At 51.1% G+C, this 13,371-nt stretch overlaps 2 protein-coding genes across 4 annotated transcripts; one reads left to right on the forward strand and one right to left on the reverse strand.

The window, feature by feature from the left end:
* Positions 1-1,030: 1,030 nt before the first annotated feature.
* CINP (cyclin dependent kinase 2 interacting protein) lies at positions 1,031-5,743 on the forward strand. Of its 2 annotated transcripts, none has more exons than XM_078878841.1 (5): positions 1,031-1,178; positions 1,620-1,807; positions 2,866-2,974; positions 3,999-4,128; positions 5,042-5,743. In XM_078878841.1, exons 2-5 carry the CDS (start codon positions 1,641-1,643, stop codon positions 5,245-5,247), a joined length of 612 nt encoding a protein of 203 aa, XP_078734967.1. In that variant the 5' UTR covers positions 1,031-1,178; positions 1,620-1,640; the 3' UTR covers positions 5,248-5,743. The 2 variants fall into 2 exon arrangements, with proteins under 2 accessions (XP_078734967.1, XP_078734968.1); XM_078878842.1 differs by lacking the exon at positions 1,031-1,178 and adding an exon at positions 1,187-1,506.
* Positions 5,744-6,461: 718 nt separating this feature from the next.
* LOC144948976 (uncharacterized) lies at positions 6,462-12,694 on the reverse strand. Of its 2 annotated transcripts, none has more exons than XR_013640230.1 (3): positions 12,638-12,694; positions 11,309-11,594; positions 6,462-7,321 (listed from the first exon to the last, which is right to left on the reverse strand). XR_013640230.1 is itself a non-coding variant. In XM_078878757.1 (3 exons), exon 2 carries the CDS (start codon positions 11,577-11,579, stop codon positions 11,376-11,378), a length of 204 nt encoding a protein of 67 aa, XP_078734883.1. In that variant the 5' UTR covers positions 11,580-11,594; positions 12,638-12,694; the 3' UTR covers positions 6,462-7,321; positions 11,333-11,375. The 2 variants fall into 2 exon arrangements, 1 of the variants encoding a protein (XP_078734883.1); XM_078878757.1 differs by having other exon boundaries at positions 11,333-11,594.
* Between the last annotated feature and the right edge of the window lie 677 nt (positions 12,695-13,371).

Here is a 13,371-nt window from a genome sequence, read left to right on the forward strand (position 1 = left end):
TTCTTTCGGTAAAGTCACGTAGGTGAAATAAAAAAATAACTAAATCACGATGCTTCGGAGGCAACACAAGCCTCCATCAGGCGGGACAACCACAGCAACAAACAAAATATAGACAACACGTTCTGCTTAATTAAATATACTTTTTAATAAATCTTTTCTCCAACAGAGTGCAGCGCCACATTAAATATGCACTACAATGACAATAGTTTAAAGCGATTCGAAGCATTTTTTTGGGGGGGGGGGGGGCAGAGCTTTGTGACGTCATATTTGAGGGGGGGTCTGACTTTGTGACGCCGCGTGACGAGGGGGGGGGGTCAAACATCGTCCAAAATCGCGTGACGTCATTAATGTACGGGCCCCATACCAGGCGAAGCCCACTTGAGGCGTTAACTTATTTTTCAGAAGCGACCTGCCCACCACAAATTGGCAGCCCAACGAAGTGGCCCAACATCATTTGGACATTTCATAGCAGCAACTTGATCAGAAAAGTCGCCCCAGAGCGGCAGGCAAGTTGACTGCGTCACATCGATCGCTTCTGTGCGTGTGGCTGTTCACAGCGCGGATGACGTCATCCGTCACTTCTGGAGCTGCGAAGTTACTTAGTTTATGACGTCATCGATAGTTTGTAAAATACTAAATTTACGCGCGTGACGTCATCAACAGCTTCTGTCTGACAGTGGCAGAAGTCGCTGCGCGCGTGACGTCACCATCACTCGCGTGTTTCCGCCAAGCAGCAGACAGAAGCCCCTGCTGCTGAGCACGCGTTTCCGCTAGCGATTCCCGTACTGCAATCGATTCTCGCACAGCAATCGTGGGTTAAGATAATCGATTGTTAGTCGCCGAGATAATCGATTGTTAGTCGGTGAGATAATCGATTGTTAGTCGGTGAGTAAATCGTTTACCAAGAGGCAACGGTGCGTGTCGGTACGGCTGATAAACAAACCGGTGAGACGAAGAATCGATTAGTTTAATAACACATTCGAGAATCGGAATCGTTACATCTCCCACTCCCAGATGCCAGATGAGAGGTTTTTCTCTCTCTCTCTCTCCCCCTCCAGGTCGCCCCGGCGTAGCCGCTGGTTGCCCGCGAGGACTCCGCGCGCTCGTTTCGAACGGGAAGGGCCGCGAAGAGAAACCTCCCCAACTTCAGTCGCCAAGCAACTTCCTTTCGTGCACAGGTACTGACTGCGGCGAGCCGAATCGCAGCATCCCACACGATGGCGATTATTCACGCGTACGGAGAGGACCGCAGATCTTGGGCAATCGTTGGCGCCCTTCAAGGAAACGTGACGAGTTGAAATTATATTATTTTATTATTTCCCTTATACGTGACTTTACCGAAAGAACCAAGAAGATGAATCCCTGCAGTCACGAAAGCTTTAAATCGAAGTTCATATTTTTGTTATACTGTTAAATAGCGCGATTTTAGTAGTGGAAACGTCAAAGTGTAATGATGGTCACCGGTTGCTTATTGCGTGGGAATGGAGAACAACCAAAGAGCGCACGGTAATTCCTCGCACAACGCGGCCATAGATGCGTGTTAAGCGAAAAACGCGTTAAGCGAGGAGCTACCGCATGACCCTACCCTGACCACTTGACCCCCCCCTCTTTGGCCACAGCGCGAAGGGGAGGGTCCGGCAATGACCTCCCCCTCGTCGTCGTCGTCCCCGGCCGCGAGCCCCAGCGGCAGGAAGGTGCGGGACGTGGCCGCCGACTGGCACAACGCCGTCGCCAAGTGGGACCGCCTCGTCGTCGAGTCGGGCCTGGCCCTCGCCTCCAGGGTGGCCAACTCCCGCCTCGCGTCGCCGTGAGTGCCGGGACGCCGCTCGCCACTTGCCGATTGGTTCGTGCCGGGTGCGCGTGTGGGGGGAATGTTTTTGTTATATTTATATATTAAATGGGACCTTTTTACACGCTTTTATTTAACTCACCCTGTCTGTTGTTGTTGTCGTTGTTGTATCCTCAAATATTGTAACTACATTTTTACCCACTTCCCAATGTATCGACTGCAAACTTGGTATACTTATGTCATACTGATGACAATACCATATTCTATCATATAATAAATAATATATTTTTAAACATTCTTTTTTATACGTTATGTTTCGGCTTGGCTCTAATTGTCCACGGTCAACTGACGTTGTGGCAAGCTTCGGGGCCACTTCCTGGAGTCGTGGAGTTCTTCCATTACTAGTACGCTACATTTCATGAAAGCGTGTTTAAAATTTTTTTGTTTTATATTACTTATTTTGCCAGTATCGAAGTGTAAAAAAATAGGGATAGGTTTTTACCCTTTCTGGGCAGAACCTAAACAATTATATCAGTTTCAGTTCAGTTTATTTTGAAGTAACGTGTGAGTGCTCAGAAGCTCATAAGTCGGGTTTCGTCAATTAAAAACACGTGACAGACATAACAGAGAAAAGCAAATAATACAAATGAATAAATAAAACGGTAAGAAATCCTATTTTTTTAAATGTTATATTTATGTTTTCCCGCTCATCGTCACATTACGTATTGCAGACAGCCCCGTGGGTGCCCACTGCATCGTTTGTTGCCACTTTCCTCACGTCTCCTGCGCCCCAACGTGCCCAAGCAGTGGCCACAACTGTCTAACACCGATCTTGTCAAGTCATTCTCCGTGAGGTCTTCCTCTCTTTCCGGTTCCTTCCATTTTTCCCAAACAACGTGATTTTAATTTTCCTGTTGTCCATCCTGCACGTGTCCAAATAGTGCCAGTCTTCTCGAAAGCACGGTTAATTCGCACGCCCGCGGACAGCGCGCAAGCGGATAATCGAGCGCCAACTATGGCTACGAGATGCCACCCGTAGCGATTAACACGCGTGGAACGAATCCCTCCCTGGGCAGGAAGGAGGGCAATTCTGCGCCGACTGCGGAAGCATCGGCCGCGGAATCAGCACGATACCAGGAACTGGAGAGAGACTGCAACCAACTCGTCGAGGTGTGGGAGAAGTTGGTGAGTGTGCGTCGTTGTCATCGTCGTCGTCGTCATCGGCAGCAGTTCACAGAGATCCTGGATTAAAACCCTGGGATTGAGTGGTTGGCTCTGGTCAAGCGGTCCATACCAAGCCAGAGCACAGCGCAACATCTCCGAGCTGCTGCGTTTAAATGCAGGTTTCACAAACTCGCAAATAAAACTGGTTCTTAATGACTGCACAATGACACACCCAGGGCCATTCGGCAACACGATGTGATGTCACGCTATGTGTGTGCCTTGCCGGGTGTCCACACAAGTCCCACATACCATACTGACATACAGTTCTCGACCGCCGCTATAGGTTGGCAGAGAGATCTATAGGACTTATAAACAATAAACTAATTGTAAACCAAATTTGCGGGTAAAGCCCATTAAGGTGTATAGCTCTTTTTCAAAAGCGACCTGGCCACAAATGATAGTTCAATGAAGTGGCTTATCGTGTGGAAATGGAAAGCAGCCAAATACTCTGAACACGTGATGTTGATTCTGAATGCGGAGGGAAAAACCGGAAGACCCGGAGAATAATCCACGTGACCACGTGGGGAGAGAGAGAGAAACGCCAACTCCAAATATACAGCAGCAGGCGTCAGGGTCAGGATCAAACCCACGACCTCCAGCATACCAGGCGAGGTAGTTAACATCTCCTAGCCACCGTGGCCCACCGTGCCTCCCCCCGCCGGTACGTACAAACATGGTTACCCTGGATGGAAAGCGTAAAAATATCCAACTCCGGCTTCCTCCCACTTGCATGATAAACACTAAATGGCTGAAAACATCTTAAAATAAAACTCCCGATGTAAGCGGTAGGACCCTCCTGAAAAGGAGTCCGAGGGCTCAGCGTGGCTCTCACGAATAAATAACTAAATAAACATTCACCGGGCTATGTGTCTTGAACTTCTTTCACACCGTATTTGGCCAACCGTGCTCGCCGGTGGTGCTGGGCGGAGGGGGTAAGGACAACAAACTAAACGCACGAAGCCGCGCGTCGCTCCCGCTGTTGCAGAGGGGACTGCTGCAAACGATGGAGAAGCTGACGTCGACGCTGCAGGCCGTGTGCGACCTGGAGTGGTACCAGAACAAGCAAGCGTGGAGGCCAACTCCGCTCTTCCGTTCCTGGCCGACAACAACCTTCCGTGAGTACAACAGCCTTCAACGTCATTATTATCTATTGATTAATATCTAGTGACTTGCTCACTATATAACTCGCTGACCCGGCCATACTTGAGACCTGTAAAAAAGAGCTTCACATCTCATAGGATTCCTCCTGTAGTTAAATAAAGATTCTGATTCTGTCGGAGCAACAGCCTTCTGTAAGCACAATCTCCCCGTAAGCACAACTTACCCGTAAGCATAGGTAGTACAGTACAATTAGGGGATTTTGTGGCATTACCCTTTGCTCTCCACCATAATCCCCCTCCCCCCGAGTCCCCCTCCCTCTCCCCCCCAGTCCTCTTCTCCCGTTCTTCCTCCCCCTTACCCCCCTCTCCCACGCCATGCGTGGTGGTCGCCCCTCCAAGCACTATCCAGGCTCAGTCCTTGCTTGGCTTCCAATGTGTGATGAGATTGGGTGCACTCCGGCCAATTTTGTCATAGGCACAAGACGAGCAGGACAGGGTTAACAAAACAAGGGTGGACTCGAGCGTCGAATCGCGACCTCAAAGTCGTGACCACTTACGAGTTTGTTTAACCGCTCTGCCCCGACCCGTCGCGCCCCTCCCCTCTGTCTGGCGCACTCCGCACTGTGGACCAGAGGTCGCAACCGGGTACCCGATACCCGTACCCTACCCGATACCCGGCTACCCATACCCAGCCGGGTACGGGTACCCGTTTGCGACCCTGGTGCGGCTGTGTACGAGTAGGCCGTGAGTCACTTCTCACAATTCAAGTTCCTAGAATCAACCCACCTGCGCCTGCAACATGGTCGCAATCGGGTACCCGTACCCTACCCGATACCCGGCCGGTAGCCGGGTAGGGTACGGGTACCCGTTTGCGACCAGGTACGGGTAAGGAATCAAAACCCGTTTGCGACCTCTGCTGTGGACGCAGACGAGGTGTCGGCCCAGCTGCAGGCGCAGTACAGCGAGGAGCTGCGGCTGAGGCGCGTGCTGGTGGCGGAGATGGCACACGCCCCGTCGCCCAGCCTCTCCATGGTCTACCTGTCGGCGTGGCTGCACCAGCCGTACGTCACCGACGCCGCAAAGCTCGCGCTGGAGGCCATGCTGACGGAGACGGGGCACCGGGACATTCTGTGAGGGCGTTCGCTCCGTCCCCGCCACGGCCAATCCCACTCGGATCTGTGACTCGCTTGGGATCTACGGATATAATGCGCCCCACAAATGTTAGTTGCTATTGCAAAGGCGACTGCGTCGGTTGCTTTTGCGGTTGTGCTGTGGCAGCACTGCCCGAAGCGTTTGCGGGCTGTGCCGCCTGACCTTCGGATTGAAGTCCGACGTTTCGCTGCACGTGCCGGGAGCTTCTTCAGGAACTGACGTTTCACTCCACGTGTGGGGAGCTTTTTCAGGAACTCTTAAGACTGGAACTCGTTGCTTGTGCACTCCACGAGTGTGTGTTGGGGATTCTCAAGACAAATCCGAATTGTCATCTTTTCACGACGCCCCTTCCAGAATGATTCTTGTTTGTTCATGGATCGTTTCACCTCGTGGTTTTATAACGTGTCCGCATGGTGTATCGTTACATTCTGCATTGAACTCAATTATTCATGCTTGCCAATAAATACTTTACACCCACGCCGATGATATTATCTGCTCTTCACTCAAGGGTTGATGATTTAGTGCCTACCTCTGCACCTCCCTCCCCATTTCCCGAGGTAATCCGAGAGTTGACATCCCTGAATGTTGAGACTCGGTGAGGCCCTCATGAGTGAACAAACGTCATCACAATAACGGAACCGACCACACTGGTGTCTGTCTTCCCATTTGGGTGGAATCCGCATGATCCCAGCACCATGGTGGCAAGATATTAACCACCTTGCCTGGTATACAGGAGGTCGAGGGCTCGATCCCGACCCCGACGCATGTATATTTGTAGTTTGCATGTTTGACCCGTGGTCGCGTGGATTTTTCTCTGCAGCCTCCGATTTTTCACTCCACATTTAGAAACGTGCATTTCAAGTATTTGGCATCTATACATTTCCCACGAGCCACTTTGTTGAGCTCCGATGTGACCAGGTCACTTCTGAAAAAGAGCTATATAGTGGTGGGTTTTACCCGGTAAAATAAAAGTTCATAAATTAGTTCATAACGAAGGGAGCCAGCTGCTACATGTTGGCTTATACTTTTTTCGTATGGATATGGATTGAGTAGAAACTAAATCTTTGTTGCAATTCCAACTGCTGGCTTCTGGGCACGAGTTTATTGTACAGCCTCATTGACATGGTTTCCATTATCTTTTTTTATTTTATCCACGCCCCCCACCAATCACCACGGATGATCAGGAGTTGTCTGAAGTGAAGTTTATTGGTTATATCTGGAACAAGTCTGAAAGTCAACATGTTTCACCGTCGGCCAAGAAAGTGTGGGGGTTAGAAACGGGGAACTTTCTTTGAACCTCGGCCAACAATGTCAAGAGGTTGGAAAGGGGATTGGAATCCAAACACGACCGCAGATTTGAAAATTCACCGAGATTTTTCAGTTTCTGTGCCAATCGCCCAAAATATCATAGAACAAATATAAACAAAAAATTACCAACACCCACGAATATTTGTTTCCGGATGCTTTAAAAGGGCGGCTGCAACCCAATATAAACCACATCTTTATAACCCAACGTCGGAAAAGTGATAATAGTACACGCAAAAGGTGAATTGTAGATGGCAAAAGGTGCGAGTACGACCAATAAATAGAATTAGTCTTCCCATCATGCCTTGCACGCCACATAACATCACCACACCGCCGCTGAAGTGCGCGCAGCCTTGTTTTAGGCCAACAAGCCAACACGGCTGCATTACTTTAGACGGCATCAAAACAACGTTTAGGAAGCCTTTACAAGAGTGTCACCCCAAAGTCATGAAAAAGCCAGCCACGGAGAGCCCACGAGTATACAGTGTTGCAGCGCAGATTGTTGCCGGTTGAAACAACAAAAGTCTTAACCCGGAGAGGCGTCCCCACTTGTGTGTGAGCGTCACGTCTCCACATCCTCTCCACCGCCTGGTCCGCCGCAAGATGAACGCCGCTCCGAGCCTTCCCTCCTGCGCGACAGCAGTCCAGGTTTTGCCGACAGCTCCCCGCTCCAGTTCCCCCTCGGGTCGCTCCGCTCCACGTTTTTCCTCACCACCGCCACCACGACCCTCGGGCGCGCTTCAAAGCCCCTCTGTGCAACGGGGAACGCAAGTTAACACCGGGGCCAGAAGTGTACAGGCACACAGGACAAGACGGTAGTACAGCGCAAACAATAAATAGCGAAATAACAAACAAAACGAAATGTCCAGCACTGGTTACACGAGGAAAGCCCGGAGCCACCCCAGCCCACCGGTTCATGCCACCCAAAGCCATCGCTGACTGAGACCATCCCTGCGCGCTGCACGCAAGAGAGCCCCCGGCGTTTAATCACGGGCGGCTGAGACCCAGATTCGAACCTCGGATCTCAGCGGAGCCAGCTCGATTGTCATGAGGAGGGGTCCGGCAGCCTTTCAAAGGAGGCATTTTCTTTTTTTTTTGTCTTTGAACAAAATAGTTGGAGAGCCGCAGCACCGCGCACAGAGAGAGTGACTTGTACACAAACACATCAGCTGGTACACAGCAGATGACAACACATTCTGACTTAAACAACAGATGATAGAATAAACCACGTTTATTTAGTTGTGCCCCCCCACCTTAGTTATTCTTTAACAACAACAGTTTTACTGTTGTACATTTTGCCGTCACCAAGACATTGCCTAGCGACCCATTTCCTGCCACATTTCATCAATCACCCTCACGGTAAATGAAGGTTTCAGTAAATAAAACGGCTGCCTGTAAGGGGACTAAGCCAACGAGCCACCGCAAGTTGCCGACCCCTGGCCATGATGAACCCTCCGAGACAGATTAGACTCTTTAGACAAATCCTGACCCCAGGCTTAATAATGAGGATGTCAGTAGTGCCGACAGTTTCTACCACACGGCCATTGTGACACCCTCGGAGCCACCCGCCGCGACCTCTTTCTGCTGCCCGTCTCGGAGCCGGGTGGCTGTGCCGGCTGGGCAGCGCCGCCGCGGATGTACCGCAGATGTACCGTGGTTGTACCACGGATGTACCACGGATGTGCCGCTCCCGGCCACGCCACCAGACCCCTAGGGCCGGCATCGCCACTGCACCGGGAGCGGCTTGAGGTTTCTGTCCCACGTGAGGAATACTGAGGCTGCTACGAGGGACAGCAGCTCCAGACCAGTTGGTGTGGGAGAGGCCACAGCACAGTCGAGACCTCTACGGGATACTGGAGAGGGTTCAAATCTAGAAATACTGGAGAGGGTTCAAATCTAGAAATACTGGAGAGGGTTCCCGCTCGCCCCCCACCACCATGCCGTTCCTCTGCAGCCACACGCACGCTCCGCTCCGCTGGCTGTTGCTTGCCCAGAGATAACGTTACGCGGCGAACATTTCCCGCGTCTTAACTCTGTTGCGTTCTTATTCTGCAAATGCCGTTTAACGCCCCGTGTTAAAAACAACTAAACTTTGTCGCTTCTTCTTTGGTTCTTTTCGGTTAAGTCACGTCTAAAAAAAAAATTAAAATAACATATTACGACGTTTCGATTGCAACACAAGCAATCATCATCAGGTATAAAAGAAATAGCAACAAAAAATCTAACTAGAAAACTATAGACAGACATACAAGCAGACAGACATCACAACGGCACACAGAGAGAGGACACACATCGGCACAAAGAGAGGGGTTGTCTCTATGACGGTCCCTTAAATATAGAGAGGGGGGGCGAGAACGGAGAGAGGGAGGGGGCAGAGAGAATTAGCATATCAATGAGTGTACGCCAACGTACTGCTGCTGCTGCAAGTAAGATGACAATGTGGAACGCGCACGCAAAATTGAAAACTAGGAGACAGGCACACGAAAATTAAATAACCCAGCAAAATATCGAAATGTGATGTAATACAACACAGAGAGTCGGTTAACACACAATTAACGCATAGTCTGGTTGATTACGTGTTTCAAAATTTGCTAAGTTAGAATTTTAAGTGTGAACATTCCAAAGAGAGGACACAGGCAGAGAGAACAAATAGCCAGAAAGAAAAAGGATAAGCTTAAAACTTCCCCGTAGAAGTGGTTCAATCTTAATTTAGGAGCTTTCGTGACTGCAGGAATTATTCTTTGGTTCTTTTCGGTTAAGTCACGTCTAAAAAAAAAAAATTAAAATAACATATTACGACGTTTCGATTGCAACACAAGCAATCATCATCAGGTATAAAAGAAATAGCAACAAAAAATCTAACTAGAAAACTATAGACAGACATACAAGCAGACAGACATCACAACGGCACACAGAGAGAGGACACACATCGGCACAAAGAGAGGGGTTGTCTCTATGACGGTCCCTTAAATATAGAGAGGGGGGGCGAGAATGGAGAGAGGGAGGGGGCAGAGAGAATTAGCATATCAATGAGTGTACGCCAACGTACTGCTGCTGCTGCAAGTAAGATGACAATGTGGAACGCGCACGCAAAATTGAAAACTAGGAGACAGGCACACGAAAATTAAATAACCCAGCAAAATATCGAAATGTGATGTAATACAACACAGAGAGTCGGTTAACACACAATTAACGCATAGTCTGGTTGATTACGTGTTTCAAAATTTGCTAAGTTAGAATTTTAACTGTGTCCTCTCTTTGGAATGTTCACACTTAAAATTCTAACTTAGCAAATTTTGAAACACGTAATCAACCAGACTATGCGTTAATTGTGTGTTAACCGACTCTCTGTGTTGTATTACATCACATTTCGATATTTTGCTGGGTTATTTAATTTTCGTGTGCCTGTCTCCTAGTTTTCAATTTTGCGTGCGCGTTCCACATTGTCATCTTACTTGCAGCAGCAGCAGTACGTTGGCGTACACTCATTGATATGCTAATTCTCTCTGCCCCCTCCCTCTCTCCGTTCTCGCCCCCCCTCTCTATATTTAAGGGACCGTCATAGAGACAACCCCTCTCTTTGTGCCGATGTGTGTCCTCTCTCTGTGTGCCGTTGTGATGTCTGTCTGCTTGTATGTCTGTCTATAGTTTTCTAGTTAGATTTTTTGTTGCTATTTCTTTTATACCTGATGATGATTGCTTGTGTTGCAATCGAAACGTCGTAATATGTTATTTTAATTTTTTAATTTTTTTTTAGACGTGACTTAACCGAAAAGAACCAAAGAATAATTCCTGCAGTCACGAAAGCTCCTAAATTAAGTTTGTCGCTTCTGTTTACCCACACAGTTGCACTCGAGAAAGACCCAAGTCGCCCTTGCAAAGGAAAGCAATGTTGCTTCATGTGTCTTGAAGGATTTAATCCCCTGATTACGTGCATGCGTATGTTAAAAGAGAACCATTAGATTTGAACGTGGCCTGCGCCTCATCCGATAAGGCACAGACCCAGGAGGCCCGACCCATGCCCTCCCCTCCTCCCGGTGCACCCTGGCCCAGGCAGCCTGGCACTCGGACTAGGCAAGGGGCCTGCTTGGCTGATGAAACATCTGAAAACCACCACGGACGCTTAAGAGACTGTTTGTCAATCTACTTATGGGTCGTGGGGGTTATTTGACCATACTTCACCATGCCGGTCATTGCGTGTTGAAGTTGGGGGATCACAGAAAATGAAGCAGGTGCACTGCCCTCTGCTGCCCACAACCCCTCAGCTCCGTAGCCTATAACACCTGCTGACGCACAGTGGTGACCCATCCACGCGCCACCCGGTCTCAACTCCACCTTGGCGTCTGAGAGGCGATGGGACCGGGCAGTGCATCCCGAGCGGTTCGGTCTTAGGCCTACAAGCACTAACCAGGGTCAAAACCTAAACTAATTTCTGTTTTATTTTAACGGGTAAGGCCAACTGAGCTATCACTAATTATAGCTCAACAAGGTAGCGGCTTATCGTCACGTGGAAATTTCTAGCTGCCAAACACTCGAAACGCGTGATGTCGAGTCTATATGGAGGGAAAAACCAGAGGACCCGGAGAAAATCCACACGACCACAGGGAGAACACGCAAACTCCAAATATACAGCAAGCGTCAGGATCGAACCCACGACCTTCTCCTGTATACCAGGCGAGGTAGTTAACATCTCGCAACCGTGGCGATACCCCCGCTCAGCTTCCGAGCTGGGGCGCACCGTGGGCGGTGTCGGTTGCCGTACCGACGCGGGTGGACGTCGGGTGGACGTCGCTCTGCCGCCTCCGCTAGGTGGACGGCTTCGCCGAGGGCAGGCCGCCCACACCGCTCGGGTGCTCTGCGAGGCCGCGTGGCGGCGGGCCGTCCTTGACGCCGTACCCCCGGAACGCGGGGTTGTCCTGCAGACGGTACCAGCCGAAGTGGACGGACACGAGGCCAACGCCCATCACGATGAGCACGCGGTACCGCTTCCACACGTCGCGGAACGCCATGGCAGCGACAAGAACCTGCACGCACGCGCAGAGGGCAACCGTCAACAATCGCAACAATCGCCTGACGGGACGCGGGAACCGCTCACGTCATCGTGAGTTGTTACTGCCCGGATTGGAAGCCAGGATCTCAGCGGTGTCAGCTTGAGTCCCCTCTGGCACGGCCAATATCAGCGAAACCCAGACCCAGGATCTCACTTCTCAACCATGGTGGCTCAGCGTCTCTGACACGGCCATCACGAGTGAAAGAAACAGAGAGACATAGAACCGGTGCTCAAAACCAGAATCTCAGCAGTGCGAGCTTGGTGATCGGGCAAAGCCCACCAGCTCGCTAAACTTGAGAACCCGTTGATAACAGGTGTGGCTGAAACTCAAGAAATAAAGCGAGAATCTCCTGTAAAGCAGGCGAGATAGCTCACATCTCGCCACCGTGGCATCCACATATGAGACCCTTGAGGAGACACATCCTGGCCCCAGACGTGAGCAGTGCGGGCAGTGTCTACCACACGGCCATTGTGACACCCTCCGAGCCACCTCCCCTTGCCGCCCGTCTCGAAGCTTGGCGCTCGGCAAGCCGTGGCTGTGCCGTGGCTGTGCCGCTCCCGGCCACGCCACCAGACCCCCAGGGCCGGCATCGCCACTGCACCGGGAGCGGATTGAGGTTTCTGTCCCACGTGACGAAGACTGAGGCTGCTGCGAGGGACAGCAGCTCCAGGCCAGTCGGTGTGGGAGAGGCCACAGCACAGTCTAGAGCTCTAAACCAGTCTATGGTACAGCCTAGAACTCCATTACAGTTCATAGCGGTCTATAGCACAGAGACTACATCACAGAGTCTACATCACAGAGTCTACATCGCGAACCCACACGTGCGTGCAGTGTGGCAATCGGAGTCGAGCGGCCTCCGGAAGAAGTAACGATCTACATCACTTATCTATATATAATAGACCTTACAAATGTATCTGTAGAGTGTGATGTATCTGTAGAGTGTGATGTATCTGTAGAGCGTGATGTATCTGTGTTCTACGACGAGGAGGCTGCCATGCCGCAGAGGCGCGAGTTACCTGCTCGCGCCGTCCCCGCGTGGCGCTGCGACCCCGAAGTCTCCTTCGCCGCGCTGGGGGGCGGGGCGCGGAAGCTGGGGGGAGGGGCGGGGCGTAGGGGGTGGGGGGGATTGAGGGTGGGGGGGATTGGGGGTGGATTGGCGGTGGGGGGGGGATTGGGAGTGGGGGGTGATTGGGGGAGATGGAGGGGTGGGGTTTTTTTTTGGGGGGGGGGGCTCGCGACCACGATGACGTCAGAGCGTGACACGACAATAATCACAATGTGACCTTAAAGGGCAAATCTAAATAATAGGCGACGTTTCGGGCATTGATGCTGCTGCGTTGTCAGTGGTGCATAAGTAATGAGAAGAAGACAAAGACTCAGTGGCTTTGAAGGGGGGACGAAGCCTGACTGGCACTGCTGATGAGAGACCGAATGTCAAAACCGGTCCAGTTCTGCTTGTGCTGTTGAACTACTTTAGCACCGTACGTGAGCCAACCGTACTCATCACAGACTACATCACCCCTCCCCCAACAACAACAACAACAACACTCGGCACGGAGCAGGGTCGGGGGTGATGTTTCACCTGCGACCTGGACAGCTGAAGACGACCCACCACCCGTACCCCCCCACTCACTCCACCCGTACCCCCCCACCCACTCCACCCGTACCCCCCCCCACCCCACACCCGTACCCCCTCACCCCACCCACCCGTACCCCCCCACCCCACCCGTACGCCCCCACCCCACACCCG

This window comes from Lampetra fluviatilis, chromosome 52 (genome assembly GCF_964198595.1).
Source record: "Lampetra fluviatilis chromosome 52, kcLamFluv1.1, whole genome shotgun sequence".
Taxonomy (NCBI): domain Eukaryota; kingdom Metazoa; phylum Chordata; class Hyperoartia; order Petromyzontiformes; family Petromyzontidae; genus Lampetra; species Lampetra fluviatilis.